Source organism: Panthera uncia, assembly GCF_023721935.1.
Source record: "Panthera uncia isolate 11264 chromosome E2 unlocalized genomic scaffold, Puncia_PCG_1.0 HiC_scaffold_19, whole genome shotgun sequence".
NCBI classification, from domain to species: Eukaryota; Metazoa; Chordata; class Mammalia; order Carnivora; family Felidae; genus Panthera; species Panthera uncia.
Genome location: NW_026057588.1, coordinates 16,281,795 through 16,298,376, shown reverse-complemented (window position 1 = coordinate 16,298,376; position 16,582 = coordinate 16,281,795). Strand labels below are relative to the sequence as shown.

General features: G+C 50.9%; 2 protein-coding genes and 1 non-coding gene across 4 annotated transcripts; 1 reads left to right on the top strand and 2 right to left on the bottom strand.

Annotated features, from left to right (window-relative positions):
• Positions 1–451: 451 nt before the first annotated feature.
• On the bottom strand, positions 452–559 carry LOC125916247 (small nucleolar RNA U13). The gene has a single exon (XR_007455858.1). It is a non-coding gene; the product is annotated as a small nucleolar RNA U13 (small nucleolar RNA).
• A 3,947-nt stretch (positions 560–4,506) lies between these two features.
• CAPNS1 (calpain small subunit 1) lies at positions 4,507–13,306 on the top strand. 2 transcript variants are annotated; one of them, XM_049621602.1, is made up of 11 exons: positions 4,507–4,608; positions 5,486–5,700; positions 6,688–6,721; positions 7,004–7,093; positions 7,247–7,304; positions 7,406–7,470; positions 9,485–9,553; positions 9,654–9,732; positions 9,875–9,991; positions 12,505–12,563; positions 12,745–13,306. In XM_049621602.1, exons 2-11 carry the CDS (start codon positions 5,504–5,506, stop codon positions 12,769–12,771), a joined length of 795 nt encoding a protein of 264 aa, XP_049477559.1. In that variant the 5' UTR covers positions 4,507–4,608; positions 5,486–5,503; the 3' UTR covers positions 12,772–13,306. The 2 variants fall into 2 exon arrangements, with proteins under 2 accessions (XP_049477559.1, XP_049477561.1); XM_049621604.1 differs by lacking the exons at positions 4,507–4,608; positions 5,486–5,700 and adding an exon at positions 5,804–6,125.
• Positions 13,307–14,014: 708 nt separating this feature from the next.
• On the bottom strand, positions 14,015–15,741 carry LOC125915667 (cytochrome c oxidase subunit 7A1, mitochondrial). The gene is made up of 4 exons (XM_049621605.1): positions 15,662–15,741; positions 14,846–14,932; positions 14,625–14,709; positions 14,015–14,128 (listed from the first exon to the last, which is right to left on the bottom strand). The coding sequence occupies exons 1-4, from the start codon at positions 15,674–15,676 to the stop codon at positions 14,073–14,075; spliced, it is 243 nt and encodes an 80-aa protein (XP_049477562.1). The 5' UTR covers positions 15,677–15,741; the 3' UTR covers positions 14,015–14,072.
• Positions 15,742–16,582: the final 841 nt, after the last annotated feature.

Below are 16,582 nucleotides of genomic sequence, written 5' to 3'. Positions count from 1 at the left end.
CTTGAACTCACAACCCCAAGATCAAGAGTCACATGCTCTACCAACTGAGCCAGACAGGCACCCTGCTGAGTTCAAATCTTGACTCTGGCACTCACTAGCTGTGTGATCTTGGGCAAGTAATCCCATCTCTCCCCTCATTGACATGATATAGTAACACTTCTACCTGCATCAGTCAGAATAGGCTGGAATATGCTGTGGTAAGAAATGAGCCCTAGACCTTAGTGGACTAACTCCTCAAATTTTATTTCTTGCACATAGAAACAGGCATGTCCTCCATGCCATGGCTTAGTGACCCAGTTAGCTTCCTTCATGTGGCACCTCTGTGCTTGCCTGACTCCCAGTGTTGCCTAGGCAGGAGATGAGAGCATAGAGTATCCTGTATTGGCTTTTAGATTTATTTATTTATTATATTATTATTATTATTATTATTATTATTATTATTATTATTTTACATCAGACAGGTAATGTGCCAACATTGTAACAAGGTTTAAGGGTGGCTGGCACATGTCACATAACAGCATGAACATCCAATCATCACACCTATGAACTACAAAAGGATCTAAATGCTACATTTAAAAGTGACATTCCTGGGGCAGCTGGCTGGCTTAGTCTGTAGAGCATGTGAGTCTGTGCTGTTTGATCTCTGGGCCATGAGTACGAGCCCCACACTGGGTACAGAGATTACTTAAAAAATCAAATAAGGGGTGCCTGGCTGGCTTAGTGGGTGGAGCACGTGACTCTTGATCTCAGGGATGTAAATTTAAGCCCCATGTTGGGTATAGAGATTACTTAAAAATAAAATCTTTAAATATTAAATAAAGGCACCTGGGTGGCTCAGTTGGTTAAGCATCCGACTCTTGATTTCGGCTCAGGTTGTAATCTCAAGGTCATGAGATCAGACTCTGCGTTCGGCTCCATGCTAACCATGGAGCCTGCTTGGGATTCTCTCTCTTCCACTCTCTCTGCCCTTCTCCCGCTTGCATTTTTTCTCTCTCTCTAAAAAATAAATACGCATTTAAAGAAAATAAAAATAAATAAAACAAAATTAAAAAATAAGTAAAAGTGACACTCCCAATATTTCCATTCATATTTTATTGGCCAAAACAAGTCACATAACCATGCCTGAGGTCAAAGAAATCTGGAAGATGGTGGAAGACTTTAGTAACGCTTGCTGTACTATCTCATTGATGGTGCTGAAATTCAATGAGAAAACTCACACAAAACATTTCATTCTTCAACAAATATTTACTGAGTACCAAAGACATGCCAGGCACTGTTCTAGGAACCAGGTACACAGCAGTGAGCAAGAGACAGAAATCCTTTGAGGAGCTAATATTCTAGTGGGAGAGAAAGACAAGGAACAGGATAAATAAGTAAACTATACACTATGTTAGCAGATGATAAATGATAAAGGCAGTGGGGGGTGGGATGGGGAGTGTGTGGGGGGGGTGAAATCAGAGATCTGAAAGGACCTTCCTGAGACCACTATGTGTGCAGACTTGAGGCACTGAGAGGTGCAGCTAGAGAGGGCCTTGGTAATGGGGTAGCAGCCCTCAAGTGCACCAGGAAACAGGCTGTTTGGATATGGCTGCACTCACTTGCCGAGCCTCCCTGTCTGTGTTCAGCTGGGAACATCCAGGGTAAGCTGCCAGTAGGGCTTCTCACTTTCTTAAGAGAGGTAACAGGACAGATCACTAGCATGAGGACTTTGACTTTTACCAGGAGAGAGGTACAGCCAGAGGAGGACTCAGTCAGGAGGGCCCAGTCAGGTCAGGGCCTGACTCAGGGTGTCACAGGCTCCGTCTGGCTCTGGGTGGGATGCCCACTGTGAGGGCAGGCATGGAAGCAGGGAGCCTGGGGAGGGGCTACTGTGGTGACCAGGAAGGGGAGAGTGGAGGCCTAGCCAGGGCAGGGGCAGTGCAGGGGAAAAGAGTTTAGATTCTGTTGGTGGAGTCAACAAGGTTTCCTGACAGGTTGGAGTAGGTGTGAAAGAGAGGTCAGGGATGATCTGGGGGTGTCTAGTCTCAGTCACTGGAAGGACAGGGAAGGTGGGGAGGGAGTATATTTGGGAGGAAGTCAGAAGCTTAGTTTAGGATGTGTGCAGTTTGAGACAATTATAAGATAGCACCCATCCCCCCCCCCCCCCCCCCCCCCCCCCACCGAAGGTGAGTAGCATGCAGGTTGTAGGAGCCTGATGTCTGGGTTGAAGACAGAAATTTGGATATTAATAGCCTAGAGATGGATTTAAACCATGCATGTGGGGCAGATCCTCTATGACATGAGTGGGATCCAGAGGAGCAAGGCCTGAGACTTGGAATTTGCCAGGATTAAGAGGTCAGGGAGACAGACCTAGGTGACAACAAATGGGATAAGATGGCAGTGTGTGTTACAAGGAAGTATAAGTTACAAGCAGGTGACAGCAAGCCTCACCTAGTCATGGGTGGGGGTGGAGACTGGGAGTGCTTCCTAGAAGAGGTGACTCCTGAGCCGACACCAAAGCCTGAGTACATACATCACCGGGCAAAAAAGGCAGGAGTGTTCCAAGTAGAGGTCACAGCCCATGCAAAGGCTGGCAGCAAGTGAGCCGCTGGAGAGGGCAGAGAACGGAAGCTTTCCAGTCTGGCAGGGAAGGGTGTGGTGAGAAGGGAATCCGGATTAGTCATCATCAAGTTTTGGCATTAGCCAAGCCCAGGTTCACACCTGGTCCTGCCATCCTCTGTGACCCGAGGCAAGTGACCCGGCCTCTATGTTCTCTCCAAGTTCCTGCCTCATAGGCAAGTCTTGTATAGCAATTCTTTGGCTTGGCTGCAACTGCATTTTTGTCTGTTGTGATCTTGTTATCTGAGATATTATCCTATTAATTACATTATTTATTTTATTTTTTTTTAGTAATCTCTACACCCAGTGTGGGGCTCAAACTCATGACCCCGAGATCAAGAGTTACAGGCTCTTCCAACTCAGCCAGCTAGGCGCCCCAATATTAATTATATTACAGAAGAGTCAAATACATTAAGGTAGTGGTTAAGGTTACAGGCTAGGGAGTTTATGCTCAGTTTATTTCTTTGTAAAATGGAAATACTGAATTCACCCATTCCATAGGACTGTTATGAAGGCATATGAAGATATACATAAAGTGCTTAGGAGAGTGCTTGGCCTGTATTTTTATCAGTGTTGTCTAAAGATGAGTCAGTCAACCACCTGAGGAATCCAGGTGGGCTACAGGAGGGAACAGCATGGGTACAGACACACAAAATTACTCTTTACTAAGCGTTTAGCCACTTAATTCCGAAGGGAGCTTGGGAACACTTTTACTCATTTTAAAGATTAAAGATTTTTGGGGCGCCTGGGTGGCGTAGTCGGTTAAGCGTCCGACTTCAGCCAGGTCACGATCTCGCGGTCCGTGAGTTCGAGCCCCGCGTCAGGCTCTGGGCTGATGGCTCGGAGCCTGGAGCCTGTTTCCGATTCTGTGTCTCCCTCTCTCTCTGCCCCTCCCCTGTTCATGCTCTGTCTCTCTCTGTCCCAAAAATAAATAAAAAAAAAAAAAAAAAAAAAAAAAAAAAAAAAAAAAAAAAAAAATTAAAAATTTTAAAGATTAAAAAAATCCTTAAAAAAAATAAAATCCTTGCTCAGAGCCCAAAGGATCCATTAGGAAATGGCAGAGTCAGGATTCAAACTCAAGCTAAGCCAGACTCCAGGGGAGATTCTAAACGCTAGACTTGGGATTAAACTCCATCTGAGTAGCCCTGAAATTTGGAGGTTGGAGCCTGAGAAAGGTCACCAAAGGAGACTTCAGTCGCTATTTTCCCGGCCAGCTTCTGCATTCCCCCCACCTCTCACTCTTAACCCGCTCTTGGGAACATCTAGCCTCAAAAGCCAAGACGTGGCCAGAGGGACTCTTCCTGTGCCCGGGCCCCTCTTTAGAGATGGGAAGAATGAGGCGACACTTGGTGACCCTGACTCGGGATAAGAGGGTGCGGGGTCGGAGGAGGCAGAGGCAGCTTTTGCAGGCGGCAAAGTCCTACCCGCACGACTGACCGCCATCCGGGCTGCTGCAGGGTCCCGGGCGAGCCTTAGCCCCTACCCCAAATGCGGGCGCTTGTCCCCGGGCTGTGGGCCATACAAAATTCAGGGTCTCCGGATGTTTTGTCGCGACAAGGCTAGGAGCCGAGTGCTAGAGTCCCTTTTCCAGCGGACCGAAAATCGCACCCGTGGCAGCGTGGAGGCTGGCTTTGGGGCGAAAACTCACACTGCAACACTAGGGTGTGATCTCGGGCACGGTGACTGCAATCCCCCCGGATTTCTTCAACAGAGCCGGAGACTAGGGTAAGACCTCAGCTGTGAAGCCAGGGCGGGGACGGAACCCACCGTCCTGGAAACCAGCAGGGCGGAGCTGTGGCCGCCGCCTCTCGTTACGTGAGGCGGATCCGGATCACGCACGCGCAGCTTCAATGCCGGCGCTAGGACCGCGCGGATGCATGCTTGGCCACGCCGCAGTGCTTAACCCGGTCCAGGCCGCCTGAGTCACGAGCCCCGCCCTACGGAGCCGGACGCGGCCGGAGGCCCGGGAGCAGCACAGGCGAACGGACCCGCGGACGTGTGAGCTAGGCGGTGAGCGCCCGATTTGGATTATCCCTGTGCTCTGTAATCCCGGCCCTTGCGGCCCCAGATTCCACGAGACCCTTAAATCTCGGCCTCAGGGGTCTCCCAGACCCATGATCTCAAACTTGAAGCCCCAGTCTGTCCGATCCCTATCCCGCCCCGGGGACTTTTCCACCCTCAGTTTTAGGATCTAAAATACGAGCCCTTGGATTTGAGAGGTACCCCACAAATTCTGATCAGGGTGGGATCTCCAGAACCACGATCCTTACTTAGATCCGTGCTCCCAATTCTAATGGGAACCCTGTTATCCCGGGCCCCGGGATTCACATCCACAATTTTGACCCGAGCCCACAGAACCAGCGGTGACACTGTAATCCCTCTCCTGGGAATACCTAAACCCTCAAGGCCACATTCTGGATTTCCTAAACCCTGACCCGGAAGCCTCCGGGTCGGGAATCTCTGATCCGCGCCCCTGACCCGCCCAAGATCCCGAAGTCCAGTTCTGAGGCTCAAGTCTCAGATTCGAGTGGCCAGACACGTCAAACTTGTGGCCCTCATCTTGAGAACCCCACCAGAACCGGGACCTCTACCCTTAATGATGCCTATGCATAGACTCAGTCCAGGGTCCTTCAAGCCAGACAGAGATCCTTTAGACCCCAGGGGATTTCAAGATCCTCCTTCCCTATCCCACTCCTCCGAGAACTACCTTCCTCCGGAAGCCCAGACCCCATCCCAAATGGACCTTCAAGTCCCAGCGGGAGGATAAGTTCCCGCCCGGAGGCCTCATATTACTACCCCAAGTGCAGCTGCCAGAAATGCCTATTTTTATGGGGAGGGAGCGGGCTCAATGGCGATGCGGCCTTTTGACCCCTTTTTTCTCCCTCAGGAATCTAAATTCGCAGCCATGTTCCTGGTTAACTCGTTCTTGAAGGGAGGCGGCGGCGGGGGAGGTGGGGGCCTGGGCGGAGGCCTGGGGAATGTGATCGGAGGCCTGATCAGCGGGGCCGGAGGAGGAGGCGGCGGCGGCGGCGGCGGAGGCGGAGGCGGAGGCGGTGGCGGAACTGCCATGCGCATCCTGGGCGGGGTTATTAGTGCCATCAGGTAAGGGGGGGGCCTGAGGAGGGGAGGGGCCTGGCGGAGGAGCATGTCCCACCGGCCTAGATTGAGGTAGTCTGGAGACTGATCTGCATCCTTAATTAGGCTGGGCGGGGCCTGGGCTGGGGTTAGAGGAGGGCCCCTCCCGAGGGGGCGGGCCGTAGTGAGGCTAATGGCAGTTCAGGAGGCGGGGCTTGGCATGGGCGGAGTCTGACAGTTGAGGGGATACTGTGATGGGACGCGGCTGGGTTTTGGGAGGTGGGGCTTAGTGGGTCTGGGCGAGGCCCGCTTCCCGCTAGCCTGGAAACGAACGTTAAGAGGGTGGAGCCAATGAGGCTGGGAGTGGCTTCATGGGGGCAAGGCTTGTCTTAGGGTTGAGGCAAGGCCGTCGTAGGTGTGTCAGTGAGGAAGTAGACGCAGAAGAAGCTGAGGTCTGATGGGATAGGGGAAATGTTCTTGAAGGGGCCGGGTCCGTCTGGGAACTGGCTGGATTAAAACAGAAATACGTCCTGGTGGAGGTAGAGCAGGTTGTCGTTAGGTACCATTAGGCCCCTAACCTTGGCCACCCCTCGAAGGGGTGGGAACTCGTGGAGCTGGGGTGGGATGTTGGGAAGACACGGGGTTTTAGGAAGCCAGGGGATGGAGTAGGTTCCTAGACAGAAAGGACCTGAGGAGGTTGGCTAACCCGGGAAGCTGGGTCAGCGCTTCTATGAAGCAGCCCTCAAAGGGGCTGGGTCTATTGAGGTATCTGCTATAGGGCAGTGTGCTCTGGCAGGAGCAGGACCTACTGTGGGGGGCGGGCCTGTAGGTTTCCTGCCAGGTGCAACCAGGGTAGCAAAGATAGGGGTAGATGAAGACAAGGACAGATGAGGCAGGCAGAGGGGGCAGGTATGGAGAGTGGTGGTAGGGAGGTTGAAGGGTTGGGGCGTGGGGTCTGGCACTGTCTGTGGAGGCCCCGCCCCCTGGTGCTAACTCCCTTACTCCTCTCTCCAGTGAGGCAGCTGCACAATACAACCCAGAGCCTCCGGTAAGCCACCCTCCACAATCAAAGACCTTGCTTCTCACTCCAAGGCCTTTTTCATCACCCATCCTTGTCCCCTTTGTCTTATAAAATTCTTCTCATTTAGTTTCTCCCTTGTTGTGTCCCCGAATTTAGTCATGGGTCTTAGCTATATCCACTCCCTCTTCACTGACCACCTCTCATTCCTTTGATCATCCAGTCACCCAGCCCACTCTGACTTTCCCACCTAGGGCTGTTCTGGCCAGGGCACCCCTCCCCCACTTGCTCTGAGATCTCCTCCCTCTACAGCCTCCACGCACCCATTACTCCAACATTGAGGCCAATGAGAGTGAGGAGGTCCGGCAGTTCCGGAGGCTCTTTGCCCAGCTGGCTGGAGATGTAAGTAACCCTGGGCTCCCATCCTTGTCCTAACTTCCATGCCTTCCTTTGGGCTGCCCTTGCATGCACACTCAACAACTGCAATATCCAAAGAATCCCCATTCTGCCTCATGACACTCTTCCCTTTTAACCATCCCCGGCTTCTCCCTACAGGACATGGAGGTCAGTGCTACAGAACTCATGAACATTCTCAACAAGGTCGTAACCCGACGTGAGTGATTGGGGTCAACACACAGGGCAGGTTTAAAGTCATGGGTGCTGGCTGGGGTAGCTGTGTCCTCTGGCCTCTGACTTTCAACCTGTCTCCCACAGACCCTGATCTGAAAACTGATGGTTTTGGCATTGACACATGTCGCAGCATGGTGGCCGTGATGGATGTATCCTTGGGGCAATCTAGAGGAAGTTTTGGATGAAGAAGGAGTTTTGTGGGAGCACAGTTGGGACAGTCAGGGTGTAGCTTTCATACCCACAATGTGGACATGCATATATATCAGAACACACATCCACTACCACACATCCAGACATGTGGCAATAAATAGTAACATCACCTGTCACAGCTGGCACTTCACAGCCATCCTGTTAAACAGGCAGAATTGTTATAGTCCATTTTATAGATGAAGAAACTGAGACTCAGAGAGAGGCAATCATTTGTCTGAAGTTATAACTAAAGGGTAAGTGCCAGGATAGGAATTTGGACTCAGGTCTTTTAGGCTTGAGGACCCAAGCTTATTTCTTGCCTTCCTGCCTTCCTTCCTTTTTTCATTTTTATTTATTTTAGAGAGAGAGAGAGCAGGGGAGATGGGCAGAGGGAGAGAGAAAATCCCAAGCAGACTCTGCACTCAGTGCATAGCCTGGGATTGTGGCCTGAGCCAAAACCAAGAGTCAGACGTTCAACTGATTGAGCCACCCAGGCGCCCCTCTTTTTTTTTTTTTTTTTTTTTGAAGTAAGCACTATACCCAGTGTGGGGCTTGAACTCATGACTCTGAGATCAAGAGTAGCATGCTCTACCGACTGAGCCAGCCAGGTGTCCCAAGAACCCAAGCTTATAACTGTTATAGTTGTGCCCATATACATGTACATGTATACAAGGGCATACCCGTATACATGAAGATATGTGAAGGCATGGTCACAGGAACACATGCATGTTTACACATGGGCCAGTCATTAGCTGATCTTGGATATGTGCACGCTCAGCACATAGGGAAAATGTAGACACACATCTTGTCATGTGATCACATACATGTGTTGCACAGTTACATAATCTTGGCTGTGCCATTTAACAAGGTTACTGAGCCTCTCTGTGCCTCAGTCTGCTTGTCTATAAAATGAGGTAAATGATTATGGTGACACCTGATTTGGAGCGCCACCCAAAGGTTTAGCACACTGCATAGCACTTAGTACTAAATGGTCTGTACACATTAGCTGCTACTGTGATCTTCTGTAGATTTTCATCTCTGAATCTGTTTCTTTCTCTGTGACTGGGGAATAATACTGGTAGGCCAGTGTCTTAAGAATTTAGTGAGAAAAGTAATGTTCCTGAGAAGCTTAGCACTGCCTGGCATGTGTTAGGTAACTTGATAAAGTCTTGGCTGTCATTGTTATTGAGAGTTTATCAAATACTAGCCTCTGAGCTAAGGGCTTTATCTCATTCTGTTTTTATCACAAACCCAGCGGGTGTTTATTATCACCTTTCCTTAGAATTGTAAGACCCTTGTTTTTCACATGTCCTGACATTTATGAAATTGAATTGCTATTACGAATTTTATAAATGAGGAGTTAGCAACTATTTTCAGGTAAGGAATTTATAGTTTAGAGAAGTTCAATATAATTCCCCATGGTTATGTTTAAATTAGAAATAGAGGGGCACCTGGCTAGATCAGTTAGTGGAGCATGTGACTTTTGATCTTGGGGTTGTAAATTCGAGCCCCATGTTAGGTGTAGAGATGACTTAAAAGTAAAATCTTGAGGCACCTGGGTGGCTCAGTTGGTTAAGTGTCTGACTTGCTCAGATCATGATCTCACAATTTGTGAGTTCGAGCCCCATGTCGGGCTCTGTGCTAACAGCTCAGAGCCTGGAGCCTTCTTCAGATTCTGTGTCTCCCTCCCTCTGCCCCTCCCCCACTCACATTCTGTTTCTGTCTCTCTCTCTCTCTCTCTCTCTCTCTCAAAAAATAAACATTAAAAAAATAAAAAATAAAATCTTAAAAAATATATGAACTAAACTACGTATGGATAAAAAGAAAAGTAAAACCATATCCAGGGTGACATGACTGGGGTGGGATGGGAGCTAGGGTTTTAGCCCAGGTCCCCCTGCTTGGTCATTATTCCACTGCATACAGTGCATGCCTCTGGGTACAACCATCACACTATTCTTAACACCCTTCTACCAGAGTGACACCACAGGCAAGCTGGGCTTCCAGGAATTCAAGTACTTGTGGAACAACATCAAAAAGTGGCAGGTGCGTGGTAACCTCACACTCCTAGCATAGAGACCCTCAAGCCATGAAGATGCCATGCCCCACGATGTTCAGTTGACTTCTTCCCTCCCTGTCCCCACAGGCCATATATAAACAGTTTGATGTTGACCGTTCAGGTACCATTGGCAGCAGTGAACTCCCAGCAGCCTTTGAGGCAGCAGGTATGGCTGGCAGGGACATGGTTGGACTGGGTGGGGGGATGGGTAAGACAGCCCCTAGTGCGCTGGTCTGAGGGTGAGTCCCAGGGGTGGGAGTGGGTTGGGCCTTGTGGGCCTCACACCTGAGAAATGAAACCATTCTCAGGGTTCCACCTGAATGAACATCTCTACAACATGATCATCCGGCGCTACTCAGATGAAGGAGGGAACATGGATTTTGACAACTTCATCAGCTGCCTGGTCAGGCTGGATGCTATGTTCCGTGAGTGATATACCCCAGCTCTCTTCCTGGGTGGGGATTTGTTCTACCTCCTATGGGCGAGGTCTTCTCTGAGTCTGGCCCTGAGGCAAGCAGCTCCAGTGAGCAAAACACCCCCAGTTCCCACCCTCACGTCACTCACAGTCCACTGGAGGAGAGGCAAATCACCAGACAGTGACAGCTCAGAATGGTTACATTTGGGGTAGGGAAGCTCAGGGCAGAGTGATCGAGCGTGAGAGGAGAAGCTCAGGGCCAAGTGGGTTTAGATTTATGAATGGGGAAGCCCAGTGGACTATTTGAACCTAGGAGGTACCCGATGCAGACTAAGGGATCAAGAGAGCTTCTTGGAGGAAGACACATGTGAATTGGGGCCTGAGGAATGAGGAATAACTCTAGGGGTAGAGGGGAGACAAGTGTTGCTCTTGGAATAACTCATGCGAAGGCCAACAAGGGAAGGTGCTTTTGGTGTTTTTTGTTGAATTCCATTCTCAATGCTGGAAAGGGGGTAGGGTGCAGAGACAAAGGCTGGGAGGGGTTAGCAGGGGCTAGATTGTGAGGGCTCTTATGACCATGATTGCATTGAATCCTTAAGACTACCCTGAGAAATGGGAGTTACTGGCCCCATTTTCTGGAGGAGGAACCTGGGGTTCAAGGAGGCAAAACTGCTTGCTCACAGCCACTCAGCTAGGAAGTTGCAAAGCCAGAACTTGAACTTGGATCTGAGAGAACTGAGTGAAAGGAAGTAGAGCAGTGGGCATGGTCAGGCCACGCAGGGCTGTGAGTGTCACGTTCAGGGGGTGTTCAGACGTTACTGGGGGGCATTGGAGAGCTATAACAGGTTCTAGACAGAGGAAGGACAGGGCCAGATTTGGTTTTAGGAAGATCCTCTAGCCTCATGGGAGCCCAGGAAGGGCAAAGCATTAAAACCTTGGGCAGAGAAAAAGGGGCAGGTATGTCAGGGACATGAAGGGGAAGGTGGGAATGGACAATGAGGGCAGATGATTCCAAAAGTCACATATGAGAAGGCTTAAGAAATGGCTATTGGCAATAGTAACTGTAGTGAGTGCAGTGTCTGGGATACTACGTGTGTGGACACCTGAGGGTATCACTGAGTGGTGAACGAGAGAGGGAGCACAGACAGTGTAGGCTCAGGATTGCTTAGGTTTGGCTATGGGTGGGGAACATGAGTCAGGTTTCAGGGCAGGAGTGGGGACCATACCAGACTGTAAGAGCAGGAAGAGGAGGAGAGCTAGGCCCTTAGAGGTTTATGCAAGGCTGGGGCTTGGGCAGAGGTGGGGCACAGGTCATATGGAGGCCATTATTGAGGGGGCTCACCGCCTGGGTTCCAATCCTGATGTTCCTAGGGTGCATTACTTCACATCTCTGGCCCTGTTTGAAAATGACAATCTGGGCGCCTGGGTGGTTCAGTCAGTTGGGCATCTGACTTTGGCTCATCATGATCTCTGGGTTGGTGACTTTGAGCCCCACATCAGGCTCTCTGCTGTCAGCCTGTCAGTGCAGAGCCTGCTTTTGAATCCTCTGTCCTTCCTCCACTCATGCTCTTTCTCTCAAAAAATAAATAAAACATAAAAAAAAAGACACCTCACAAAATTTAATTAAATGAATTAATACATGGAAAGCACTTTATGCAGTGCTTGACACAGAGTAAGAACTCAATAAGTGCTTGCCATTATTTTTTTCATGTGTGTGTGTGTGTGTGTGTGTGTGTGTGTGTGTGTGTGTGTGTGTATTATTGAGTAAATGACATCCAGTGTGGGGGCTTGAACTCATGCCCCTGAAATGCTGCAGTCAGGAGTCAAATGCTCCACCAACTGAACCAGCCAGGTGCCCCAAGTGCTAGTATCATCTCCTATATTAGTATATTTTTATCCTTTTTTTAAAGATTTTGTTATTTTTCTAATGTTTATTTACTTTTTGAGAGAGAGAGAGAGAAAGAGAGCATGCAAGTGGGGAAGGGGCAGAGAGAGAAGGAGACAGATAATCTGAAGTAGGCTCCGCACTTATCAGCGCAGAGCCTGACTCAGGGCTCCAGCTCACGAGCCGTGAGAGCATGACCCGAGCCAAACACAACTGACTGAGCCACCCAGCCACTCCTAAGATTTTATTTTTTACTTATTTATTTATTTTTTAAATTTTTTTCTTAATGTTTTTATTTATTTTTGAGACAGAGAGAGACAGAGCATGAGCAGGGAAGGGGCAGAGAGAGAGGGAGACACAGAATCGGAAGCAGGCTCCAGGCTCTGAGCCATCAGCACAGGGCTCGATATGGGGCTCGAACTCACAGACTGTGAGATCATGACCTGAGCCGAAGTCGGACGCTCAACTGACTGAGCCACCCAGGCGCCCCACCTAAGATTTTATTTTTAAGTTATCTCCACACCCAACATGGGGCTCAAACTCAGAATGCCAAGATCAAGAGTCGCATGCTCTACTGACCGACCCAGGCTATATATTTTTATCCTAAAAGCCAAATCCCCATCCCTTTCCTTCTCTAGGTGCCTTCAAATCTCTTGACAAGGATGGCACTGGACAAATTCAAGTGAACATCCAGGAGGTAAGAACCTCCATTCTGGGATGTGGCTGTCTGGCAGGGGACTCCCTCCTCTCAACCCCATGTACCAGCTCTGAGCTTGGACTCCCGCCCTCCTATTTTCCCAACAACCCCAGGGTCAAAGCAGAGAATGTGTCTGCTAGTATTCCGTTCTCTGCTCCTCACTCTGCCTTTCTCTCCCCAGTGGCTGCAGCTGACGATGTATTCCTGAATGAGAACCCCAGACCTGCCCCCTCATTGCCTTGCTATAGGAGTCCCCTTGGATTCTTCCGTCTCTCCCAGGGCTGAGCCAGTCTGCAGTGTCGCCTTCATGGGTCCTACTGGCCCACAGGTCTTTCGGTTCCCCCAGCCCTTGGCACTCGGCTTTTCAGTCAACAGCCAGGGCCCGACATGCCCCGACGTGCCATGCCCTGAGTTACCCCTGGCTCTGAGACACTCTAACACACCCTGCTCCAAGGGTTACCCCACGCCCAGCACACCCATCCCACACCCACTCCATAACCCCTCTCATGTACATGTGCCAAACCCAACAGTTATGTTGCTTCCACACCCCAAGGGCCCTTCCCTCAGTTCTGGGAGGCTCCCTCCAGTCCCTACACACTCTGGCACACCTGTTCACAGTTACTACCCCGGCCGAACTCCAGGCCATAATAGGCCCAGGAGCCCCTGTGCCTTTGTCTCTACTCTGCTCTCAGCCTGCCAGGCCCAGGAGGAAATAAAAGCACCCCAGTTGCTGCTGTCTCTGAGATCTGCCTCCTGTTTTGAGAGTTGAGTGGTGGCTCTGTCTCTATCAGGGGCAGAGGGAAGTCTAGGTCCTAGGAGGCAGGGGTGGTTTTGTCTGTCTCCCATGTCTGTCCCCAGGCCTGGATCTGCATGTTTCCTAGTCTTTTCTTATCTATGTCTTTTTTCTCATACTGGATTCTAGTTGAGTCGGAGCCTCATTCTTGCTGAGATCTCTCACAGATCCTGTGGAGACTGAGACTGGGACCCATAAGCCTGGGCAATCTCTGCTTCTGCTGCAAGAGCCAGGCTCTTGGGAGGTCTCAGTACCACCCCTGGCTCTGTCCCCCAAGGCCATGTTTGCCCCCTCTGCTCTGTCCTGAGTGAGTCTGCCCTCAGTTGCCTCTGCCTCTGTTGTGTCATGGGCCAAACTCAGTATCTTCCTTCCCACCCTCAAGCCTCTGCAGGGAGAGGGACTGCCATCCCAGAGTCCAGAGGCCCTGTCGAACAGGGGACACAACCCCAGACTCCCAGGTCCGGAGAGGCAGCCCAGGGGTGCTGTTTGGGGTCCCCAACCCCTCAGGAGGGCTGAGAGACAGCGACATCATAGGAGTAGGCTTGTAGTAGCAGTAATCCTCTAGCTGGGACAATGTGCTGTCCATAGTGTAGAGATTCCTTGCTGGTGGGAAAATGGGTATGGGGGGCATACAAACAGAGGCCACGGTTGGGCTGGGTTCCCCAAGAAGCCAGCACATTTATTGATGCTTGTTCAGGTCCTGCAGGCTTCTTGTCTCACTTGTTGTGAGGGAAGGAGGCCCAGCCAAGGCAGTACAGGCTATAGACGGTGCCTAGAGAGGGAGTATGGTGACAAAGAGTGAGATCCTAATTGCTTCCCTGAACCCCATCTCAGGCTTTGAAGGCCCTGTGTAGGCTCCTTATCACCAGCCTGGATCCTATCCCCAGATCAGGCTCCAGCTCCCTTCCTAAACTGCACTTCAGGTACAGAATCCCCTAGCCTTGATCCAGACCAGGCTTCCAGCTTTCTCCACAATTCCTGCCTTGGCCCCCCCCCCCCCCCACCCGCTCCTGGGACAGGAGCCCAAGCTCTAGGTGCTACCTTCCTATATGCCAGCGTGGACTCCTGGACAATCCCCAAACCTGGCCAGCCCAGAACCCAATCCCCCTCCCTAAGACCCTGCCCAGTCACTAGCCCTCTCCCCAGACCTCAGCCCAGAAACCAGCCCGTTTCTCACTCCAGCTCGAGCCCCGAGCCACCACCACCACCCCCCCCCCCCCCCCCCATCCCTCCTTGCGCAGTTCAGGCCCACAAGGCCCTGCACTCACCCCCTAGACACAGGCCCATGGTCAGTCGATACAGGATGTTGTCTGTTGCCCCGCCCTTCAAGTGTACTGGGAGGTCATTGTCCGCCTGGGTGGTGGGAGCGACCAATGAGAAAGGGGTGCACGTTGCTCTGTGGACTGTATTCCCCGTCTGCCCCTACTCGGCTCAAGGACCGAGCTTGGGGGTCAGGGTTCTTCCCTTCGCCCGCCCCCGCTCCGCCTACCTGGAAGACTTTCTGTTTCTCAGCCACTCGGTTCTCAAAGCGGTTCCGGGCGGTTGAGCTGAAAGAGCGAACCAGTGCTTGGGAGACCTGGCAGGGGAGGGAGTGGATGGGTATTGGAAACACCTGAAAGGGCGCCCCGAAGGGGTCCAGCTGTTGGGGGGTGGGGTGAAGAGTCGGGCTTTCAAGAGGCCCGACACTGGGACGGCTCTATTCCTTGCGAGAGTCTCAAAAGCTAGATCCGAACCGCCAGCACGAGGAAAGGAAGGGGTCCCGTCAAGAAAGCCCAGAAAAAAGGGCTCGCGCCTAGAGGGTCTGACTGAGAGGTTTCCGGATTGTTTAGAGGGTCCTGGAAGAGGGGGGAGGGGGGCAGATGGGAGACTTGTATTGCGTGTCCAAGTCCGGGGGTGTTTTTGGGGGCGAGGGTTTCCTGGATTAATGGGAGGAGCCCAGGTCCCAGGAATGATCCACTCCTGGATCTGGGTGCCTAGTGGGGATTCCATACTGCCTAAGAAGTGAGGGGGAGGGGAAGCGGTGTTAAGTTCCCAGGGCCTAGGTCCGAGATGTTAAAGGAAGCCTAGATGAAGGAAAGAAGCTCAAACGGGGGCATTGGGCCATGTTGGGGGTTCCCGGTTGTCTCCGAACCCCTTGGATTAGAAGGGGGGGGGTTGAGGGTCCCAGACTGTTTAGGAGGTAGTCCCAAAATCTGAAGGGGGCTCACGTTCCAAGGCCCCAGATCCCGGGATGTTCAGTGAGTCTCGTTATAGGGGCGAGGGCTTCCGGGTTGGGGTCCCCGGCCCAGCTCTTGGGGGCCCTCACCCGCAGGGCCCTCATTTTGCGTCCTCCTCTTCGGCCGGAGTCACCTCCCCTCTCAGCCCAAGGACACACAGGGCCCTCCCCTCCCCGGGAATTGCAGGCCACGCCCTCGGCACGCCGCGGGACAGCTGGTCCCGGGGTCAGAGGTGGCAGGCGGGGTGTGGGAGAAGTCGAACAAATCCGGCAGCCAGATTCGAATTTGTCCAACAGACGGTCGGAGAAGAGGCTCCAATCCCGCCCCGTACCAAAATGTTTAAAGCATTCTCTGTTCCTTGGAATTTCTACTGGTCCAAGTGGAGAGGAAAACGGAATGTGTTTTTGGTTTGTTTCTTCGGAGATACTCGTCCAGGGCAAGTGCAATTCCTTCCCCAGGGTCTCTCAGATCCATCCTAAGTGGGTGATGGCACCTCAGAGCCTTACTTAGCGTATCTGTAAAATGGGGACTAAGTCTGGATCTTCCTCAAAGGTTTGTCAAGATCATTAAATGAACTCCTAGAACAGCGTAACTGAGCTAACAGTTATAATTGAGGTAATAACTTGCAAAATTATTGCATAACTGGACTAATAACTATTGCACAGAAACAAATAAGACCTTACTCTTACTGTTTTCTAGCGGTAAACTTGTTAAAAAATTTAACCTTGTAAATTTGAAGATCTGAAAGACTTTCATTAAACGATTCATGAATTGGGCAGCATCCTAACAGGTTTATGTATCAAATATTTTTATACTTAGCTAATTTTCATTTTACCATGGAAAATTTCAAACAGAAAAAAGCAGAGAGAAAGGTACAATGAACCTCCATCTTGGACCCATCACCTGCTTCAACAATTACCACCATTATGTTTTTCTTGTATTTGCCCCATTCACCTCCTTTTTTTCCTTTCTTGAAGTATTTTAAAGCAAATTTCAAGATTCAAGATCAT